General features: G+C 46.7%; 2 protein-coding genes across 2 annotated transcripts; one reads left to right on the top strand and one right to left on the bottom strand.

Moving 5' to 3' along the window:
- The first annotated feature begins 865 nt into the window (after positions 1-865).
- Positions 866-14,330, top strand: LOC136652808 (vomeronasal type-2 receptor 26-like). Its single transcript, XM_066629732.1, has 7 exons — positions 866-1,057; positions 5,669-5,853; positions 6,852-7,143; positions 8,014-8,757; positions 10,711-10,938; positions 11,471-11,597; positions 13,432-14,330. The coding sequence occupies exons 1-7, from the start codon at positions 866-868 to the stop codon at positions 14,328-14,330; spliced, it is 2,667 nt and encodes an 888-aa protein (XP_066485829.1).
- A 3,937-nt stretch (positions 14,331-18,267) lies between these two features.
- On the bottom strand, positions 18,268-19,197 carry LOC136652809 (olfactory receptor 5V1-like). The gene has a single exon (XM_066629733.1). It carries the CDS (start codon positions 19,189-19,191, stop codon positions 18,268-18,270), a length of 924 nt encoding a protein of 307 aa, XP_066485830.1. The 5' UTR covers positions 19,192-19,197.
- Between the last annotated feature and the right edge of the window lie 4,855 nt (positions 19,198-24,052).

A 24,052-nucleotide genomic window follows, 5' to 3' on the forward strand; every position in this document is an offset into this window, starting at 1 on the left:
TGCATTAACATCTCTGCTTTCAATTTGCAGGACACTGTGGTAGCCCTGTACGCGTATTAATCTGCGGCCACTCCATGGTCTTTTTGGGCCCGCAAGAGGGCGGCTGCAACCCCCCCCTCAGATCGCACTTGGGCCTCAGCCCGGCAGTGCAGGTCACTTGGTTAGCCAAGAAGGGGATGAGATGGGGCCAGCTGCTGCCCGCGTTGATGAAGTTACTGAACCGCCAACCGGACGTTTTGGGTGCTCCACCTGGGCGAGAATGACCTTTGCAGGATGTCTGGTCTGGCTCTGATGAGCAGAGCCCGTGAGGACATCAGCACCCTTATGCGTTGGCTGCCTGGTACCGCCTTGGTCTGGCCGGACCTCTTGCAGCGTTGTGGATGGCGAGTTCCAGAACACCTCGGTGCGTTTTTGGTGCGACAACCAGGCAGTGGTGGCCGTAGTGAACTCGATGTCTTCCAAATCCCCCAGGGTCATGAGGCTTGTGTGGCAGTTCATATTGCAATGCCTGCGCATTAATGCTCTTTTTGTAGCTCAGCACGTCCCAGGGGTTGAGAATTGCATCGCGGATGCTTTGTCTTGATTTCAGGAGGAACGATTTCGGGAACTCGCCCCTGGGGCGGCGCCATCCCCGGACCGCATGCCTCCTTGGCTCTGGGACCTTGGCTTACAGAAGTAAACGAGGTCATATGCACCTCTCTGGCGCCCAGCACGCAGAGGGGCTACTCAGAAGGTAACTGAGTTCGCTGATTTAAGACTGACAGCCGGCTTGCCCAGCCTGTGGCCAGCAAAGGTTGAGCGCCTGCTGCTTTTCCTTCTACACCTGCAGCGGTCAGGAAGGGCGGTTAGCTCCCTCCCGGGCTTCATGTCTGCCATAGCTTTTGTTTCAAAATCAGGGGGCTACCCCGATTTCACTCAGGACTTCAGAGTGCGGAGGATGCTGGAGGGTTTCGCTAAGAGAACACCCCCTGTCCGGGACCACAGGCGCCCCATCACGCCAGAGTTGCTCAGGGGTATCGCAGGGACCTTCACGAACCTTTGTTCATCGCCATATGAGGTTCAACTTTTCAGGGCAGCATTGCTTACAGCCTTCTTTGGTGCTTTCGCCCCAGCAAGTTCCTGGCAAAAAACAAGTCTGATAAATCAGCGCGGGCCCTCCTGAGGGCGGACCTAACCTGGGTGCCCGGAGGAGTCTCAGTTAACCTCAGGCAGTCCAAGACGGACCAAAGGGGCATTGGTTGCTCGGTGACCCTTAGGGAGGTGGTGGGAATGCCATTGTGCCCAGTTGCGGTGTTAAGGGAGTATTTTGCACTCTCGGGGGAGCGCTCAGGAGCCCTGTTCCAGCATAGGGATGGTTCTCCTCTCACGCTGTTCGTTTTGGGCAATTTTCTCACGAGCCCTGGGGGTTTTAGGGTTGCAGCCTAGGGAGTTTGGCTTACACTCCCTCCGCATTGGCACAGCCTCCGCAGCAGCTGCCTTGGGGCTGTCAGGGGAGGACATACAAAGGCTAGGCTGTTGGCGTTCGTCAACCTACAGGCGCTACGTGCGCAAATGACGCGTATAGTATCCGGGCATACCCCACCTGTGGGGCGAACAGCGAAAAGTGGATGCCTTGCAATAACATCTCTGTTTTCATCTTGCAGGGCGCTATGGTAGCCTGATACGCGTGTTAATCTGCGGCCACTCCATTATCTTTTGGGCCCGCCAGAGGGCGGCTGCTACTCCCCTCGGAGTGAATCTGGGCCTCAGCCCGGCAGTGCAGGTGGCTTGGTTAGCCAAGTGGGGCATGAGATGGGGCCAGCTGCTGCCTGCGTCGATGGAGTTCCTGAATGTGAACCCCCCACCGGACATTTTGGTGCTCCACCTGGGCAAAAATGACCTTTGCAGGATGTCCGGCCTGGCTCTGCTGAACAGAGCTCGTGAGGACATCACCACCCTTATGGGTTGGCTACCGGAGACCACTTTGGTTTGGTCAGATTTCTTGCAGCGTCGTGTGTGGAGGGGGGCTTTCTGCTGCGCTAAGGTTGAGAGGATGCGCAGGAAAGTTACCAGGAGTATTGGCAATTTGGTGTCTCGCGCTGGTGGCAGGGTGGTCCTGCATCCTGCGATTGTGTTCTCGCTGCCTGACATGTATAGGGGCGATGGAGTTCATTTGTCAGAGAGAGGCGCAGACATCTTTCTTAAGGACCTGCAGGGCGGCCTTAAGTCGCTTCTGCCCCTGTTTGGGAGCGGGGGGGTCAAGCGCTAGGCTGACCCCTCCTTGTGGCAGGTGGTGCGGGTTTGGAGGCGTGAATGGGACTCTGGCATGCACCTTCAGGCGGCTCAGGCAGGGCAGAACCCTATTTCAGTCCTCAGTGGCTTGGCGGCACGAGGACTTGGACGGGGCCCTGGCCGGGATAGCAGATCCCACCTCAGAGGCTTAGCGGCTCGAGGTGGCGCAGGCTGCGGTCCAGCTGCCTTCCCCTTAAGGTATAGACATGGACGAGACGCGCCGTCCCAGCAGCGGGGCGCGACTCAGAGTCGGGTGCATGCCCACCTGGGGGCAGAGGTTTCTGGTACCGCCCAGAGGTCCCTCCCCACACCACAAGGGGCTTTCGCTGCCTCGGATACTGCAGGTCTCAGCCTCTGCTCCTCTTGTTTATGTTAAATAAAGTGGCCCTTTCTCCCATATCTGTTGTCTCGAGTGTTCATTGGACAGTGCGGGAACAATTCATTATTATTATTTATTAGATTTGTATTCCGCCTTTCTCCCCGAAGGGCACACAAGGCAGCTAACAATCAATTTAATTATTAAAATAATGCTAATAATGCTAAATTATAATGCTCCGATTGTTCATAGATGGTGGGCAGAGGGCGGTTCCAGGGACAGGCAGGTGGGGAGCAGGAGGCGGGGTTGGGATCCGACTGTTATGCCGGATCCCAACCCTGTTTCCCGAGCAGCATGGAGCAGCTTCAAGCCACTCCGCTGTCCTCAGACTTGTGCCAGCTCAGGAGGTGGTGCAAGTCCAAGGAGACCCATAGGGGCTGCAGTGGCTTACCCAAGGATAAGGGGAAGAGTTTCCTCTTACCTCTTGTTGAGCTACTTTGGCACCCTATCTTGTGCTGGATACAACGCAAGCCTCCTTGCTTGCCTGTTCCAGCACAAGATAGGTTTGCGCTGCGCATGTGTCAGTTTGATAGCCCAATAGATATACAAGATGGAGGGGACGTCATCCAATGGTCAGAAATGCCAAAGGCCAAGGTTGCCTATCCATTTCTGCATAATCATAGTCCCAACCACCACTCTTTCTTAATCTTGGTTCACCTTCCACCTACACCTATCCATCTTTGTGGGGTTATGTGCCCCCACTGAACACTCCCCTGGAGGAGGTCTGACCAGCCCTGATGATTCCCAGACATTAAACCTTGATAGTCTCCAGATCCCTGCAGGCCTGGAGACCCAAAGAAACACCCTCCTTCTGCCTCAGAGAGTTTTTCTTCAGGTCTGTAACAGGGCTTGAGGAGGAAACGTGTCTACATGAATTTCAAGAAGCTAGACAGCATCTGGCTCAACATTCTGTATATGGTCAATGAACTGGTGCTTGTCACACCTCCAAGTTCTAACTGAGTGTCAACGCTTCTGTCTCTACGCTTCTTTTGGGGGCCCAAAACACAGTGGACTGCTTGCAAATCAAAGCATGTGAAGGTCCCTTCTGCCTGCAACCTGTCGTTGGAGACACAATTAGGTTTCCAAACTGCAGCAGTGAGCGACTGTAGTCAAAGACATATGGAAGATGTTTATCCCTTGGACAACCACCATCCACAATGTATATCCTTTCTTAGGCATAGGAAAGCAGTAGCTGCAGCAGTAGCTGCCCCAACCACAAGAAATGTAAACTAAAGACGCTGAGGTCGCTACTTCAAGCTTCAGTGCAACACTTAACAACAGACCAAAATTGGTACTGGGTCAAGATGTTCCCATCACATGTCTCATATATGTCAATGAACACTACTCTTATGTCTGCCAAAAATGTGTGAGTCAATATTGGCTTCCACTCAGTTTCCTTAGAGCAGTCACTGAGCCAGCCCTCCAATATATGTCAGTAACAATATTGCCTATTGTGTTGACATATTGAGGCTTTGGCCTCTGGGATATTATCTAATAGAGTGACATGCAGTTGGGTAGGCAAGGTAGGCAGAGCCTCAACTGACCCAGAAAAAAAGGGACCCAATAAGTTAAAAAAAATGTACCTTTTGCCTTTCCCAAAGTTGTTCTCTCTGCTGCAGCATACAGTTTGTTTAAAGCAACACACACACACACACAGAGAGAGAGAGAGAGAGAGAGAGAGAGAGAGAGAAGGAAAGCTGCCAATCAGTTCATGGTGGCTTGCAAGGGACAAAATAGGTAGGGATGCCTGTGCAATCATGGAGAGCTACATCTGCTTGCCCAATTACAAAAAAAGGCAGCACTTGTGTCATCAGTCTCTGGGGAGGCATCAAGAAGAGTTGCCTCCAGCAGGTTGGGCTGTATTCATAGCTAGCTACTGGAAAAGAAGAAAAAAAAAAGGCAGAACGGCTGACTAGCCAATCAAAAAATAGCAGGATGCCTGCATCAGCAAGCTCTGAGGAAGCAGCATGAAGAGTTGCTTCCCTTCTGTTAAAAAAAAAAAAAATGCCTGAGAGGCCTCTGTGATATGCAGAACAATCACTCTAATGGAAAGTAGGAGAAACTTTGGGCATAATTTAGAGCAGGGGTGTCCAAAGTTTTTGGCAGGAGGGCCACATCAGCTCTCTGACACTGTGTCAGGGGCCGGGGGGGGAAATTAATTTACATTTAAAATTTGAATAAATTTACATACGTTTACATAAATGAATATATTATAGATGAACTTATATGAATGAATGAAAGTCTTGCAATAGCTCAAGGCCTATAAAAGGCCTTGCACAAAGCAATGCCAGCCTTTCCTTCACTGCCACTGCTGCATCACAGATGTGAAAGAGCAAGCAGTGGAGGGAGCTCTCATCCCACAGCTCACAGGAGAGGTCAAACAGTCGCCCTCACACTGAGAGAAGTTGCGTTGGGCCAGTGCGGGCTTCAACAAATTTCCGAAGGGCCAGAGACTCATTGGAGACTGGGGACTCCCTGAGGGCCGCATTGAGAGGCCTCGAGGGCCGCAAGTGGCCCCGGGCCGGGGTTTGGGCACCCCTGATGTAGAGGAATAGTCAAGCAGTGTAATGCACTAAAACCCCTTAAAACTAGATTTTTAAGTTCACGTGTCCCCAATTCATTGTGCTGAGATCTGACAAACATGTTTTCATTTCCCTTTTGGGTCCAAATGTTTTCTTGAACAGCCCAATACTGTAGGGACATAATTGGGAAACCTGTCATTACTTCCAGTTGCTAAGCTTCGTTCTTCACCTTGCGAAGCTCCACACGGAATTTCTGAGTTGGCAGACAAAATCAAGAAAATGGGTTGACAACTGATATAAAATGTCGCTGTGACAGTTATGGGGTGAGGGACCCTGGAGAGGGAGGAAGGCAGCAATCGGAACCAAATCATTTGCCCTTCATCCAACTTAGCTTTGAGACTGCAGGAACTTCTGATGTTTTATGAGAGTCAAAGGAAAAGGTTATAATCCGAATCCAGAGATGGAAAGGATGTTCCTAATGCTGTTGTTTTTTCTGCAGCTGCCTGGGGGTGACAGCAGGAAACACGCTGAGGCGTGTAACAGAATCAATCCCTTCCAGCTGCCTTATGAGTATCACAAACCGGGAGACGTCATCCTTGGCGCGATCGTGACTCAGTTTGGCTGTGAATTTGATGACGTCTCTTTCACGGAAGATCCAAACTCAAAGAGTGAGAACGAGTTTTTGTACGGAAATAAGTTTCTTTCTTCCTGTACTTGGCTAGGATGAGGCACAGAACAGAGACACCACTAATGAGTGGCACAAGCACAGAAGATCTTCTGCTCAATCTCATTTACTATATGAACCACAGGGCCCAATCCTATCCAACTTTCTAGCACTGATGCAGCTGTGCCAATGGGATATGCACTGCGGGGGGGGGGCAGTCATGGCGGCCTCCTCAAGGTAAGGGAATGTTTGTTCCCTTACCTCGGGGCTGCATTGTGGCTGCATCAGTGCTGGAAACTTGGATAGGATTGGGCCCATAGTCCTCATAGTCCATGCTAAGAATTTAGAATACTTAAAAGAAATTGATTGATCTGTAATAGCATTAAGTTTCTTTCCTTTGTGCCCCTTCCTTTTCTTTTTGCTTTGAGCAAAGATGCACATCCACAAGAATTCACGCTTTTCCTTTGCTTTTATTATATTTCAAATTAGATTTTACCAATGAGACAGCAATGCTCAGCTATAAGGGTTACTAATATGAGAGGAGGATGAGGAGCTGACCAGGTTCCTGCATATAGCTGCAGCTCACAGTTCAGGATTTTGGACAAACCTATTTGTGGTTCTCTTCTGCAACCAAAAAGACAATTGACAAAAAAAAAATGATTCTTTCATTTGACAATTCTGCATAATTCAGAAATTCATGGATTTCAAGTGAGCGAGAAAGAGAATATTTTTGTGTAAAAATCCCACTAAAATGAACACTTAATCGAAGATGGTTTGTATTTATCCTTTACTTTGAGGATTTGTCTAAAGAAAAGTTGCAAGCAAATATGGCCTAGACATGAAGAATGCAATGTGATTCAAAGTTTGGAAAACAGGGCTATTGAAATTATTTCCTTTTCAAGTTTGCATTTTTTGTCTTCCATGTATGCTTCAATCCACTGAACTCAATTCCATACTCTCAAACCAGTCATTCATGTAGGATTCAATATCTCTCATGCACATTATTTTATTTTTCTAGTGGAAAGACAAAGGGCTACCTGCAGGTCCTGTCCTTCATATTTGCTGTCAAGGAGATCAACAAAAACCCCAAGATCTTACCCAATATCAGCCTGGGTTTCAAAATCTACGACAGTTATCTAAGCGAAAGGATGACTTATCAGAACACTCTGAACCTTCTTTCCAACCAAAAGAAAATGGTACCAAATTTTCAATGTGACAAACCCAAGAATTTGATAGCTGTCATTGGAGGTCTTGACTCAGAAACATCTCGCTATATGGCTGTCATCTTAGGCCTCTACAAGATTCCCCAGGTAGAATGAATGGATGAGCCATGAATCATTTCCATCTGAAAGAATTTTTATCCTTTTAGCATATCCCAATATCTGCCTTTATTTTTATCTATTAAAAAAAGTGAATGAGAGAGAGAGAGAGAGAGAGAGAGAGAGAGAGAGGTAGACTATACTAAAAGGAAAGGAAATCTGGAAGAGCAACAATGTTTTTCATATACATGGAGCAGGCGGCTTGATATGATTTCTTCACATCTAAAAACATCTGAAAACATCTGAAAGTGAGAAACAGTTTAATATAGGAAGAGTCTGTTTATTGATGTCCGCACAACAAATAGATTTTTTTTTGTTGCATATGATTCCAGCTAAAATTGATGCCCCAAAAAGGAATGGAGTCACTAAAAAGAAAGCATAAAACTTTTGTGGTGTGGAATTGCAAGGTTACTGTTTCTTAATTTCAAGTTAAAATGCATAGTCTGCTCTTAAATAGATGTGCCTCTCCCCCACCCCCATAGCAATTGGGAGTAAAGACAGATGTAGGAGCTGCTCTGATTGAGTTTCTCCTGATATAGTGTTCCTAAGTAAACTGACATGTTGGAGAGGGGAGTCGGCATTGTAACAAGCAATTAATGTGCACACGCACATATAGAAGAGTATAAATGTCTCATGAACACCTGCTGTTTCAGCTAAAGGTAGTAGCAATAGGGATCTTAATGGCATCAGTACAGTTTAGGATTAATTCTGTCTTTTTTTTTGGGGGGGGGGGGTTAGGTTGCTTATTGTGTATTAGCTCCAGTGATAAATCCTAGTATCCAGTTCCCTTCCTTCTACCGGATGGTCCCCAATGAAGAGCATCAGTACAGAGGGATTGTACGTTTACTTCTGCATTTTCAGTGGACGTGGGTTGGGCTTATTACAGCAGCTGATGATAATGGAGAAAGGTTTGCGCAGAGACTGGAGTCACTGCTGTCCCAGAATGGCATTTGTTTAGCCCTCAATCAGAAAGCACCAGCTATATCTCGAGCTCGAGACACATTGACGTCCTTTGAAGTCCTCCAGGCCACGGCTCGTTCAATAATGAGCTCCAACGTCAACGTATATGTTGTAAATGCAAGTCACCTGACAACATTTTTTTTGAAGTGGTTGATCTATCTGCATTCCTTATTCGAAGGTATCACAAAGTTTTCGAATGGTAAGGTGTGGATAATGACTGCCCAGTGGAATTTTGCAGCAGAGACACTTCACAGGGCAAGTGATATACAGGCCTTTGATGGGGCCTTGTCTTTTTCAATTCACACCAATGAAGTTCAAGGGTTTGCACAGTTCGTCCAGAGTTTACAGCCTAACTTTCCAAAAGGGGATGGTTTTCTCAGGATCTTCTGGGAACAGGCATTCAACTGCTCGTTTTCGAAGGCTGATCAAAGCAGAGAGGATACCAATACGTGCAGTGGGCGAGAGAAATTGGAGAGTCTTCCTGGGACTCTTTTTGAAATGAGCATGACTGGTCAAACTTACAGCATCTACAACGCAGTCTATGCCATAGCACATGCTTTGTATAAGGTGTACACATCCAGGTCCTATCTCAACTCAGTGTCTGAGAGAGGAAAACGGGATCATCTGGATGTACAACCTTGGCAGGTAACATTTCACATTGAGGATTATGCTAGTCTCCTGGCTAGTCTACTGTCTGTTATAACTTCATGAAGGGAATACTCCAGCACACACAGAAAGGCACACTGTATTCCCTTGTTCTTCAGCAGACCCAGAAATGCACACAACATCCACTTCTCATCCCAAACGTCCACATCTCTCATGAACAGATGCCACTTCTCTTCCCCAGAAGTACTACTCAGCATTTGTATACTACTTTCAGAGTGTGCAAAGCCCCAGACAATTCTTGTCTTGATGGAATCATTGCAACATACCTGTAACGTCAGCATTGTTAAGCCTGTAATGCAAAGGGTAGCCCAATCCTAGCTAGTACTGGCACAGCCAGACCTCCTGGCCTGTGCTGTATCCAGTGCAAGTTGGAAGCTGGCTAGAGGTTCTCCTTACCCTGAATATCACCCCAGTCAGCTCTATGAAGCTATTCGGATCTCTGCCAGGTGTTTAGCTGGTGGAAGTCAGAGTGGTCCCATATAAAGTTGCCTGGCCTGGGAAGGCCTGGAATATGGCAAAGGAGGCCTCTGCTGATCCTGCCCACTTCCCAGGCAGGATCTACCCCTTGTTCCACCCTCCCTGGCACCCTTAAATACCCCCTTCCCACCTCCCCACCATATCCCTGTACCACTCAATGCCTTACTTGCTTGTGCTGGTGGCCAGGGGCTCCGAATGCAGCACTGGCAGGGCATTGCAGACTGCTGTGCCAACTCTGCTTACTTGTGTGGTGTCACAACATACCTTTTGTGGAGCACTGTTGCAATTTGCATTGGACTGTGCTCTGAGGAGATGTGTGCTCTTCTGCCACAGAGATTCACCTTTACAGCATCCCAAAATGCCAATCTGGAACCGTGTGTAGGCATATGCTTCTGGATATCACCCCAGAGGCTGTGCAGGACTTTTCCAAGAAGTGGTGGCAAAAAGAAGCCTCACCAGCACTGGTGTGTCAGCAAGGAGGGTGATATAGGGTGAGTGGGAGGATTGGGGGGGGATGGGGGCATGTTGGAGGCAAGAGGGGGTGCACCCCATCATGCTTGACTTGTGCCAGATCTTATCTCTTCCCAGAGTCACTTGATATGCCCCCTTTGTCTCCTGAGACTTGTGCACCTAAAACATATCCCTCCCTTATCCCTCCCAAGCCTCTTAAGCACCTCCCCACCACCACTGCAGCATGAAGTGCAGCCTGTTTGGCTGCACGCTTGGAGGGGGGAAAGGTTTGGATTGGGCTATAGGTTTCTGAAGCAGAACCCAATCCTAACTGCCAGAAATATGATGAAATGAGAATCAGAATAGTGCAATGAGCCAAAAAGTTGAGAAACCCTGATATAGGGCGCAATGCTAACCAATATTCCAGCACTGACCCAGCTGCAATGCAGGCCCAAGGTAAGGTAACAAACAAGCCCTTACTTTGAGGAGGCACCCCTTGACTGCCTCCCACTGCAGGATGCAGCGCACACCACATTGGCAAGGCTATGTCAGGGCTGGAAAGTTGGTTAGGATTGCGCTCTTAGAGGGCTAAGGGCTAAGTTGTGAACTCATCACAAATACTAAGATTCACATGGAATAAGATTGGTTGAATCTGCTCTATAGGCTGTTCTTGGTGTTTAGTTATTTGATTTTTCTCTGTAAACCGCTTTGTGAACTTTTAGTTGAAAAGCGGTATATAAATACTGTTAATAATAATAATAGATACTTGGGAAGGAGACGCAAGACCCAATATAACAAACTTACTTTCAATAGGATTTTACGTATGAGACATTCATCTGTATAATTATATATTGTCTATTGATTCATGTTGGATACAATTAATTCCACATATAGCAGTTTGACACACAAATGAACAAAAAATAAATGAAAAAAGGATCAGACATGCACTCACAGTTAACTGTCTGTACTACTTTGTAATATGTGTGTTTGCTTGTTTCAGTTTAGCTTCACCCTTTCCTGAGGAGCATCTCATTTAACAACAGTGATGGGGACCCAGTTTTCTTTAATGAGAATGGAGAATTGGCAGCAGGATATGATATCATCAATTGGATTACTTTCCCCAACCAAAGCTTCTTACAAGTAAAGATAGGGTGGATGGATCCACAGGCTCTACAGGGCAAAGAGTTCACCATTAATGAGAAGGTCATCACATGGCATTACATGTTCAATCAGGTGAGATTTAAGTATGTGCAGGGGGGTTCGGTGGGGCGGGGGAAACATTTTCTCTGAGCGATGAATTTGGAAACTGATTTGTCTTTTTTGTAACTGCCCCTTCAAAACTCAATATGAATATCTGTTTTCTTTTTCAGAACTTGGATTCTTCTGCCCTTCTGTTGAATTTCCCCAAACCATCCAAGTTCTGACCCTTCCATTAAATTATATCCTATAGACTTTGTGCCTTCTCCATGAGTAGGAAATGCTGTTGGTGTCACTGCTGCTCTTGTGTATTCTTCCACATAATACTTTGTAGTTAAGATACAGGGTGACCAGATATAATGGAGAACAGAGTGCCTGTAGCTTTAACCATTGTATAGAAGAAGGAATTTTGCCAGCTGCCGCTTTTTAAACTCTTCCATGTTGAGCTGCACCTGCCCAAATCCTCTTTCTATACAATGGTTAAAGGTATAGGCACTCTGTCCTCCACTGTATCTGATCACCCTGTTAAGATATGAGAGTCAGACTTTTTCTTCTCTCCTTTGAACAGGTGCTGCCCCTTGCTGTCTGTAATGACAACTGCCAACTAGGTTACAGAAGAAACACCAAGGAGGGTCAGCCATTTTGTTGCTACGATTGTGTTAAGTGTGCAGACGGGAAGATTTCAGACCAGAAAGGTATGAGATATTAGTGTTGTTGAGATATTCCAAAAGTGGAGAAAGTGGTCAAGGGCTCAGTCCTATCTAACTTTCCAGCGCTGGTGCAGCCGCAATGCAGCCTGGAGGTAAGGGAACCAACATTCTCTGCGACTGCCTCCCCAGTCACAACCCACTGACACCACTACACCGGCTCTGGAAAATTGGATAGGATTGGCCCCTAATGGTGCTGAGCAGGAAGGAGACCTGTTCTTCTGGCCAACTAGCATTCAAAGTATTGTGTTCTTGGCAACCTGAGGCTCCTGAATCATCCCATCACCCTGGAAATGGTCTGACTAATGCTTGCTAAGGAGTAGGAAATCTCTTCTCTTGGGTCACCAATATTTAACAAAGAATACTGGAGTCAAGGGATACTATGGAGGGACATGAATGCACATGTGTTACCTAAACAAACATGGGGCATACCTAAACACTGATGAAGAAGCAGCTTCATGTGCACACTGCTATGGTTAATGACAATTTGCACCTGGTAGCTGGGTGACCTCTGACTGCCTACTATGTGAATAATGTGGGGTACAATCCTACTATGCACTGGAACAGGCAAGCCAGGAGGCTTGCACTGTATCCAGTGCAGGATAGGGGCCAAAAGCAGCTCGGCCAGTGGCAAAGGGAAACTTTTCCCCTTACTTCTGGGAAAGGCGCTCTTTCCCCTGTAGGTCTCCTCAGACTTGTGCTACCTCTTGGCGCCTCCTGCTCCCTGCCACCCACCCCCAGCGCTGCCCACCACCCGCCCTCCCCCTGCCCAGGAATGCCTCCTTCCCGCCCCCTCCCTGCCTACCTTAGAGGTTTTCATCAGCCCAGCCGGGCTAACACAAGCCTTGGTGCCTCCGTTGGTGTGGAGGCTTGTTCCAGCCTCTGCAGGCCGGCACGCCTCTGCACACTGGCCTAGCCGACTCCTGAGGAGGTGCAAACGTGCCTTACAGCACATTTGCAACCCTCCTGGGCCGATGCAAAGGACTCACATTGGCCCAAGTCAAGGGCTGGATTTCTCCCATAGTTGCTCTACCTTTCAGGCATGAATGTGTTGCAACTAGGGATGGCAGGGACTAGGGAGATGGTCTCTATAGAAATGACATCTTGTCATGGTGTGAAGTGGAAAATGGAGTTCCTTTCCTAAGCTAGTGATTCTCATCTTACTCTCAGTGAGAGACTCGTTGAACACATGCTGTAATTTCAATAAAAAACTACTGCTTATGGTGATCAAATTCAGGGTCTTGCAAGACTAGAGAGTGAGCTACTGATAAATTGATGATCCAACAGTGATTCAACTGCAATGAATTTAATTGCTTTCACAGACTTGTATTTCCACTTTTCCATAACTACGATTTCAATATTTTCAGAGTGACATGATTCCTGGAATGAACAAGCGAGACTGGGGATGAATACACTAATTTCATGGGTTTAGGATGATATATACAGACATGCTGAGAAAGCCTAATCCAGGGGTATCATACAGAGGGCTGAAGTTATCATTCAGGGCACCTGCTGAGGGCCGGATATGATGTCATTAAGCAGAAAGTGACATCATTAAGCAGCTGATGGCCAGAAATCAGCACTTTGTTCTCACAAAAAACTCATTAACTGCAAATGACAGAAGAGAAAATACCAAACCTTGATCATATTTCAAGATATGGGGGTGCCCAATTTTCATGTAGGCTACTTTTCAGCAGTTAGCACCTCAGCACTACTCAGCAGCTGAGAGCCTGAGGGCTGGATAAAAAGCTTCCAGGGGCCTCATCCGGCCCCCGGGTCTTATGTTTGACACCCCTTGCCTAATCATTTGCTTTTTTTTCAGACATGGATGATTGCTTCAAATGCCCAGAAGATCAATTTCCAAACCAGAACCAGGATCAGTGTCTTCCCAAGCTAGTCAACTTCCTTTCATTCTTAGAAACTTTGGGAATGATTTTGGTTTTCTTAGCTCTCTGTTTTTCTCTGCTCACAGCTTTGGTGCTGGTTATCTTCATTAAGAATCACAATACTCCAATCGTCAAAGCCAACAATCGGGATCTCACCTACTCTCTCCTCCTCTCCTTATTGCTTTGCTTCCTCTGCTCCTTACTGTTCATTGGTCGCCCTCAGAGAGTGACATGCTGTTTACGTCAAACATCTTTTGGTGTCATCTTCTCAGTGGCTGTTTCTTGTGTCTTGGCCAAAACCATCACTGTGGTTCTGGCTTTCACGGCCATCAAACCAGAATCCAGGATGAGGAAGTGGGTGGGGAGAAGGATGGCCAACTTCATTGTTTTTTCCTGTTCTGTCATTCAAACCAGCATTTGTGCTGTATGGCTAGGAACTACTCCTCCATTCCTACATTTGGACATGCACTCTGTGACTGAAGAAATCATAGTGGAATGCAACGAAGGGTCGCTCACCATGTTTTATTGTGTTTTGGGCTATCTGGGATTTCTGGCTACTGTCAGCTTCATTTTGGCTTTCCTATCCAGGAAGTTGCCTGACAGTTTCAATGAGGCCAAATTTATTACTTTCAGCATGTTGGTCTTTTGCAGTGTTTGGCTGACTTTTGTCCCATCTTACCTGAGCACCAAGGGCAAATCTGTGGTGGCTGTGGAGATCTTCTCCATTATAACTTCTAGTGCTGGGTTACTGATTTTTATTTTCTTCCCCAAATGCTACATCATTATTGTAAAACCTGAGCTGAACAACAAGGAGCATCTAATTAGGAAAAAGTAGTAAGTGTGTTCCTGATGCTTGTCTTTCCCCTCTTTCTCAGTTGTGATGCTTACCATAAAAGGCAAAACTCTGAAATCACAGACACTTTTTTCCCAGTTAATGTTACCTTTATGCTTTGTTTTAGGTCATTGATGCATATATCATATTAGGTTTAATTCTTTATTGCTGTTAGAAATTCTTGCAAGTTCAAAAATAATAATCAGGAAACAGCCATTTCTGTACTGTTGATATGTTTGATTGAAATATTGTGTTAATATTTTAGTGAAATAACAGCGGTCTAGTCAAGCAACCAGGCAGTCCAATACACCATTAACTCCCTATGCGGTGATGTAGTAGTGCCAAAGCAATATCTGATACGTCCCAATGGGCATTTTTGGTTCTGGAGGCCAGAATATTTGTTCCTTTGCCCTGGCCTCTGCCACCCACATGGGTCTATCTGGACCTGTGGCATCTATATAACTGGCACAAGTCTGAGTGACCATGTGAAGAACAATTGGACTCAGGAAGGGGGTATGGATGTGTTCGATGCTGCTGCCAAACCCAATTTTCCACCCCCAGATCCACCCCCTACTCATCCCTTCCACCCTCAATCCTTTTTAACCTACTAGCACTGTGCTGTACTAGTGGTATTCCTGGAGAGGGGGCAAAACACTAAGTATTTTTAGGAGCAGTGTCGCTTGAGTAAAGCACCCCCCTTGGGCTCCTCCTGCATCCAATGATCATCCATTCCTTCCTTCCTATCACAGATGGGCAAAAAACCTGCTCCTGCCTCCCCCCACCTATTCATTGCAAGAAGAAAATATTAAGTCTTTTCCTGCCTCCCAGCTGGAACCTTCCTGCTGCTCACCAGGTCTGACTGTGGTTCCATGAGGTTTTTCATGCTGCAAAAACAGTAATCGAACACACCCAGAGACAGGCAGACTCAAGTCAGCACACGTGGGGTCAAGTGCTGAATCAGGGGGGTACTGACCTGACTGTTTTTCAGAGTCTTCCATGCACACGTCTCACGGATCACTGAGTCACCAAAAAATGTGCATTTTCATGACTCGAGTCCAAGGCACTGACTTGAGTTCCCATCCCTGATCTTTTCCACATTGGCAGGGAGCAGAGGATTACTGGCAAGGCGACTCCCAGATAAGGGTAGTTTGATAAGAGTAGTCTTGGGCCCCTTCCCCATCATTCATGGCTAAGAGGGAGCAAGCATCAACTGAAGTTTGCCAGACTAGAACTGAACCCCATGTTGCACTCTCCAGACCTGTCCACAGTCCTAATAAGGCTGAGACCAGGGGGTGGTGGACCTGCCATCCCACTCCAACCCAAGCCTCATTGGTTTTCACAAGTATTGGACTTGGGTGTCCCAAGCAGCCCCCTGCCATTCCAAAGAGGCTCTCCAGACCCAGCATCCTCACCCATTTCCGCTGACAGCTCCAGGTCTTCACTCACTACCTGTGCTTCCATTGTTGCTTTGACAGCTACCCCCTTGATATTCTCAATCATAAAGGGTCCAGTACAGAGAATAGGACAGGCTGGATTTGGTCAATATGTTGTTAGCACTCTGTTGAAAAGAGCAGCTTGCCAGAGCCATTTTGAGTTGAAAAGTAATTGGCCATCACCAATTGATGCTCGTGCAAATATCAGAAAACCCCAGCTGGATCAGCCACAGCAACAAGTCTAGTTTCTCATCGTATTCCTAACATGGGAATACGATGAGAATCCCCATGGGATGCCAGCAAGCAGGAGAAAAAGGCATCTGTCTTTCTCACTGTTGCTACAATGAAGTAGACATTCAAAGACATAACTGTTAGTGTACCTCATGGAGCACTAGCAGCAAATTGCCCCTGCCAACAACAGGCTATGGCTATAATAAATAATAATAATAAAACTTTATTTTTATCCCGCCCTTCTCCCAAAAAGGGACCCAGGGCGGCTAACAACATATAAAACAAATTAAAACATAATTTCACAAACAGATAAAAACATATTAAAAAACACATTAGCAGAACCCATAAAAACAGTAGTCAGAAGAGTCAGAATAAAAGAGCATAAAACAGCAGTTCTTAGAGGAATCGGGCCTGTAAAAAAGCAACTAAAAGATATATAAAAGATGTTAAAAAGGCCGTAACGTCAGAAGGCTTGGTTAAACAACAAGGTCTTCAGGCCTCGCCGAAAGGTCTCGAGGGAGGGAGCCATTCTCAAGTCAAGGGGAAGGGAGTTCCACAACGTTGGTGCCACTACTGAGAAGGCCCTATTTCTTGCCGCCGCCCCACGTACCTCCTTAGGCGGCGGCACTTGTAAAAAGGCCTTCTCTGATGACCTGAGAGGACAAGCCGGATTGTATGGGAGTAGGCAATCTCTAAGATAACCTGGCCCAGGGCAGCATAGGGCTTTAAAGGTCAAAACCAGCACCTTGAATTGGGTCCGGAAACGAATGGGCAGCCAATGTAGCCCCCGGAGAAGCGGGCTGACAGAGTCAAACCGCCTAGCTCCAGTGACCACACGGGCCGCCGCATTCTGCACTAATTGCAGTTTCCGAACCGTCTTCAGGGGCAGCCCCACATAAAGCGTGTTACAATAATCTAACCTCGATGTCACCGTAGCATGGATCACCGTGGCCAGGTCTGCACGATCCAAGTACGGACGCAGCTGGCACACCAGCCGAAGCTGAGTGAAGGCCCCACTAGCTACAGCCGCCACCTGGGAATCCAGGAGCAGCTGCAAGTCCAGGTGGACCCCCAAGCTGCGGACCTGCTCCTTCAGAGGGAGTGCAACCCCATTCAGAGCAAGCTGATAATCCAGCACCTGCATCAAGGATTTCCGAACCAGGAGAGCCTCTGTCTTATCCGGATTTAATTTCAGCTTGTTAGCCCCCATCCAGATCCTCACTGCTTCCAGACAGCGCTCCAGGCCCTCAACCAACCTATCAGCCAATTGACTTAAACAGCCTGGGGAGGTGGGAACGGAGCTCTCCTTAAGCGTATGTGTGCTTGGGGGGCTCAGTCTGTTCCCAGCCAGCAACCCTGCCTGCCCACCCTCTAGCTGCTCTGAGATTAGCTGGCTGCTCTTTGAGGGCTGGGCAGGAATTTTTTGCTACCATCCAAATTGGCCATTGGTTGGTAGTTTTTTTTGTCAACCCCAGACTGGCATTGGGGCTGGTGAGGGTTTTTTTTAGTTAGGTTTAGGGAAGTCATTTGGCCACTAGCATCAGAAATCTGGGATGGGGTAGGCAGAGTATTTTTCTCGGCATCCCATCTGGGGCAGCAAGGTTGGGGGTTAGCCAGGACTGTTCCAATGATAACTGAATGACTCAAGGAGGCTGGCTGGCAAGCCCCTGGCCGAGCTGGCTAGTCCTGGCAGGAGAATTCTGCGGGTGTAGCAGTTCCACTGCCTTTATCCTTTGGGGGCTAAGTTGAAAGGCAAGTTCAGTAATTAATTGAGCAATGCCTAGAGTCGGTTGGATGCCCTATGAGATCATGGGACCAAGGCAGCTAGGACCATTTCCTTCACTTAGTACCCAGCACTTGGGAGGTTCAGGGTTTTTCCCTCACAGTTACCCTGTTGCAAAATTTATTGTTAACTGAATAAAGTGACCCATTTAAACTCCAAAAAAATAGTCTGTTGTCGTTATTTGAGGGGTTCTGGGGAATTACTGCAGTTCAACCCAGAGGGAGTACATACCCATCATCAGACCTTTCCATGCCTTGGTTCAATTCCCTTTTAAAGCTATCCAAGATAATGGGCACCACCACAAACTCATTAGGAGCTGCATGGAGAGGTATACGTAAAACCTGCATAATTTGTTCCAACGGAGCAGCACAATAACATTTAAAAATCATTAACAAAGGTTTTCATAATGCAGAAAGAACACGGCACATAAAGAAATCACATACACCATACTGCATCTTTTTTTAAGAATGCTTCTTTAAGCAGATGTGTACAATTAGCTACTTTTTCCAAACAGTTTACCTAAAGCAATTTTCATATCTTTGCTTTTTAGACTGTATATGATGGCGTTTAACATGGGAGTTAAAACACTATACTGGATTGAGGCCACCCTGTCCAGATCCTTAAGGGATGGAGAACTTGGCTTTACATACCGGAAAAAAACTGATAGATAAAATAGGCAAATGACAATGAGGTGGGAGCTGCAGGTGGAGAAGGCTTTGCTCCTTCCCTTGGCTGACTGAATCTTCAGAATGGCAGAGATGATATAAACATAAGACACAAGAGGGAGCAAGAAAGAGGTTCCACCAAAAACAAAGCTGGAAGTAAAAAGAACTACATAATTGAAGAAGGTATCACTGCATGTCAAACTCAAGAGGGAAGGAATTTCGCAGCTGTAGTGGCTGATTGTGTTGAGTCTACAGAATCTGAGGTTCAGCAAAGGTAATGTGTTGACCACAGCATCCAAGAAGCCCATTGCCCAGGCTCCTCCCACCATCTGTCTGCAAAGCTGCTGTTTCATGATGGCTGAATACCGCAGTGGGTGACATATAGCGACATAGCGATCATAGGCCATCGCGGAGAGAATAAAAACCTCAGTACCAATAAAAAGGATAAAGAAGAAGATCTGTGCAAGACACCCTGACACGGAAATAGTTTTCTGCTTTGCTATCAAGTTTTGCAACATTTTGGGGACTGTGACAGAAGAATAGCAGATGTCAACGAAGGCCAGATGACTGAGAAAGAAGAACATGGGGGTGTGGAGGCTGGCCTCATTCCTGATGACCAGAATGATGGCTGAATTGCCTAATAATGTCCCAGCATATATTATTAGAAACACCAAGAACAGAAAAATCTGCACCTGTGGATTGTTGGAGAGTCCTAATAGTATAAACTCTGTTATTCTGGTTTGATTCTCCATGATGAAGTACACAACTGCTGTGAAACCTGTATATGCAAGAAAACAAATAGAAGTAGTTTAATAATTGTGTACAATGTATTATGAAAAAAATGCATGTGATTCAATTCTGCATAAGTTCACTCATAAGTCAGTGCCATTCTACTTATAAATCAGTGTTATCCTATTGTCTGAATGACAGCCTTTGAGAAATTCTCCATATTCATGGCTGTGTGCTGCAGAAGTCCCAACTGGGTCATCATTCTGGCATAATGTGCAATGTATTTTGTTGCATATTCCATGTTGCACACAGTAGCATTTCCAGATTCTTGAAGGCTATTACAGTTTCATTGAAATATTTTGTGGCAAAGAAAGGAAGATAAAGAATCGTTGGAATGGGAGAGACTCTGGAGGAGAATTCCACTTCCCAGTCTTGCTAAATAGTGAATGGAAAGTAGCTGTTTATAAGCATGCAGAACAATGTGAAAAAATATGTGCTTGCTTGCAATTTGGGAATTTCATACATATCGGTTTCCATTCTGATGTAAGGAAATGATAACTATGACCTATCCTTATTCTGCCTTCCTTCATGGATGAGAGAGGAATAGCATCCATAAAAACATGCAATTTCACCACTAACACAATAAACTATGTACTAATTAAACAGATTGCAACCCATGCCTCAGATTTCCTTGTAATGGACCCTTCCCTCTCTGCCCCAAACATAATACAGAGGGCAGCACCTAAGAACGTCAGTCCATGAGTTGATGGTTGAAATGAAGTGAGTGATCATTGACTTAACCAAGCATGGACTAGCTAGAGGCTTCTACCAATGCTTTGACTGCTCTCACAGCAGCCTAAGAATTTCAGCTGCTGTGGTATTCTAAATAGCATTCATACCTGGGTGTTACAGTTTTACTGACCTGGAAAGGTGAACCACCTAAAATACTGTAGGACTGTGGATCTCACCTTCTTAGCTGAATCCATCAATACAATATGTGAGAAGGCACCAAAGTTCAGTTGCATGGATTTTACTCATTCTTCTTTGAATGCATTTCTGCAAACATCCGCCTTGTATCAACATCTACATCTGCAAACATGTTAGAGATAATTGGGCAAAACACAGAGATAGCAGAAGCGCAAACCGGCAGCTGCAGTGTGTGGTGCTCAGAGCACAGGGAAAAACGCCAAAAAAAAGAGGCAAGACCCAGGGAAGTACCAACACCAGAGTCTATTTACAGGCAGTATTTGCAGATAGAAGGCAGTTCCAGAAATCAACAAGCAGAGGCAGTCCAGCAAACAGTCCAAGTAGTCAGTAAATCAGGTATCCATCCAGCAGAGATTCATGCAGCAACTCACTCCTACAACTCACACAGTGGAGTGTGCTTGTTGGCCATTTATACTCCTGTCAGCCAATGGGAAAGGCCATGACCTCATCCCTGAGGAATGTCATTGCATCATCCTGGGTGGGGATTGCATTAGCTTTTCCCATCTCTCCTTGTTCTGTGCAATGACTCAGCACTTTGCCCTGATTGGTCCTTGCCCCATTGTCTGACAGGTATGCTTACTTTGCTTATACACAGCAGCAGTCTGGTAGGCCTGCCTTATCCAGCCACCAAATTGCCTTGCTGTATGGGGCACATACTGTAACAGCCTTCCATAGTCTCTATGATAAATAAATCATGGAAAGCTCACAGCAGGCTAAATATTTTCGCTAACTCCTTTTCAGTTGCTTAAACTTTTTCTCACCCTCGAGGGACCTGATTGCATCATTTTAAACATAATTGTTCTTGCCATTCCACCAGTAATTGCCTTTAGGACAAATCATTCCTAGTATGCCAACACTAGTTCAGTGGTATTCATGTGGGAAATTCTATGGTAATCCTCACGCTCTTTACAGGCACTTGTAAAGTGCTATATACTTGTTTTCAGACCCAGAAACTCAAATGGACTGCCCCTGCCCAGCAATAAACATATGAGATGGAGGGGAGGGGCTTGGGTTAAGCCAGTCCACTTTATTGACTATCACAGTGATTTTCAACCTTTTTTTGGCTTGTGGCACACTGACAAGGTGCTAAAATTGTCAAGGGACACCATTAGTTTTTTGACTATTGACAAGGCACACCATACTGTTGGTGGGGGCTCACATCCTCCAATGGCTCTACTAATAAATGACCTTCCCCAAACTCCCATGGCACACCTGCAGACCATTTGCGGCACACCAGTGTGCCACAGCACACTGGTTGAAAATGGCTCGACTATCAGTTAGAAATACCTGCAGCAGGTGGAGACTAAACTACAGCCCGTTTCTGCAGCCTATTCACATGCAGGCTCTCCTCCTCTCATCCATTCTTGCAGGCTTTCCACGTGGAGTCCACTCACTTCTTTTAAATTCCTGTGGTTGCGTGAGAGCTCTGAAGAGCACCGCAGATCGCGCAACCACTATGAAGGTCCAGTGAGAGCTCTGCAAAAGTCTGCAGGCCTCAATCTTTGGAAGATTGGGAGGATCCCTGCAGGCGGATGAGTCTCCAAGAGCTAGACAGATGGTCTCCACAGGCTGGATGTAGCCCACAGGCCATACTTTGGGGACCCATGATCTAGACCAGTGGTGTTCAAAGTTGTGACTGCTGCATGCCCGGAATGCGGTCCCTGACCGGACCACATCCGAGCATTCTGCTCAGGCACCGTGTGAAGTCCCCCTTGATTCGGGGACAGGTACACTCTGGGCAGATGCGCCTGCATGGACATCCTGTCGTGCGGCCTTCTGGGAGACTGGGCAGACAATGTGACTGCCCAGAGTGTCCCTGTCCCAATTGAAGAGGACTTCATGCAGCACCCGAGTGGAACTGAAAGGTCTGCTCACCGGGTGGATGGCTCCACATGAATGCTGGATCTGGCCCCCGGGCCACAGTTTGTGTGGTTCTGATCTAGGCTAAAATCTAAAGAGATCTGGTTGATTGCATGGAAGCGGGATAGTTTTAGTTATTTAGAATGGGAGTGGGATTGTTTTATTTCCATGGGTACTGTGTGGAAACGAGAGTCAGGGAGACTCACAGTTGTTTTGAGATACTGCCACAGGATAGACTACAGGATATAGACTATAATTCTAGCATATAAGAGTTTGAGCCCAAACAAACTGAAGCTGTGTGAAAAATTGCAGAGGCAGAGGAAACACCAGCCTGAATGGTTGAATCCCCAATAGATGGGGTGGGATTGATACCACTGAGCCACCGCCCCCTTCTGTGACAATGTCCCAGCAGGGTGGGTGGTCTGATCTCTTTTGGAAAGGCTGCCTTGAAAAGGCCATTCCAGGGTAATAACCTGTAACCAGGCTCCAATTGCTGTTTATGCCACTCTAAGAAGGGATCCATAGCGTCCCTCATGTACAATTGCCCATCGTACAACAGCCAAGAGGCACCATCAAACTCCAGACATAGCTGCTGAATACTGTTGAGACATTTCATCAAAGCAGCAGTTCTGGCAGGCGGACACTGAAACACAACATCCATATAAACTATAGAGTAGTGGTTCTCAAACTGGTCTGCTGCGACCCATCAGTTTACGTAATGATTCCCCTGTCCCTTTAAGGGGTGGGGTAAGGGGAGGGAGGCAGGCATGCGATCCTGTATGGGGGGGCCAGGAGGGGTGCTTTGCACTTACTTTAAGAAGGTAGGGCTTCAGCACACTGCAGGAGATGTGGGGAGCCCTGCGCAGCCCTGCACAGTACTCCCTGAGGTTCGGAACATTCACTAAAAGTGGGCAAAAAGCACTTCCGTTTTGCAGGAGGTGCTTTGCGCCCACTTTTAGTGAACGTTCCAAGCCCCCTCACTCCCCCTTAGCAATGCGATCCTGGGAATCACGTTGCTGCCTCCCTCCCCTTCCCCCACCCCTTAAAGGGACAGGGGAAACATTACACAAACTGGTGGGGTGCAACCCACCAGTTTGAGAACCACTGCTCTATAGTTTATATGGATGTTGTGTTTCAGTGTCCGCCTGCCAGAGCTGCTGCTTTGATGAAATGCAAAGGGGCTGCCTTAGCCCCTCCCCTGCAAGAACTTACTGAGAGAGTAAAGCTACCTCAAAGTTTGAGAACCACTGCTATAAAGAATAAAAGTCAAGTGGTGCAGCTCCTAACAATTTAGTGCTTGCAGTCTAATCACAGGCCAGCTCCCCTATTATGTCTGCTGGTTCTAGCTCCTTGTGAAGAATACTAAAAATATCAACATACTCACATTTCCATATCGTTTCCATAATGACAGTGAACAGATTATTGGCAGTGAGACTCATTGGCAAGGCAACTTCCTGGTAAGTGTAGTTGTGGGCCCTTCCCCAACATCTATGGTCAAAGGGGGCAGGTGCCCACTGAATACTGACCAACTTGGTCTAAATGTAATGTCACACCCTGCCACACCTGTTTTAAGTTCCAGTAAGGCTGAGAGCAGCAGGGTTGTTACGTGAAAATCCCTTTTTGCCTTTTAGTTGTGATTTTCTCTCTATCTTGTTATGTTACTATGGACTAAAATATCATGCAGGCTAAACTTCACACAGGCCACATTTCCAAGACTCATCAAGTCACAAGGCTCATGGTTACACAACTTCCACCTCCCTTTGGTCACACATTATGGGAGGAAGTCTGGCATCTTAAATCATTGTTTAAGTGTCTCCTATTCATTGTATTGTTTTAACCCAGTCACTGTTTAAGTACTGTTCTTGTGTTGCTGATTGTGTAAGCTCCCCCATCTAGGACACAACCACCACCTCCCCACGGTCACACATTATGGGAGGAAGCCAGCCATTGACCCCATTGAATTTTGCTGATAACAGATCCTTTCAATGTTTTACACACTCCAAGTACCCTGCTGGGTGGTAGTAATGAAGCTACCAG

The sequence above is a fragment of the Tiliqua scincoides genome, chromosome 5 (genome assembly GCF_035046505.1).
Source record: "Tiliqua scincoides isolate rTilSci1 chromosome 5, rTilSci1.hap2, whole genome shotgun sequence".
Lineage (NCBI taxonomy): Eukaryota > Metazoa > Chordata > Lepidosauria > Squamata > Scincidae > Tiliqua > Tiliqua scincoides.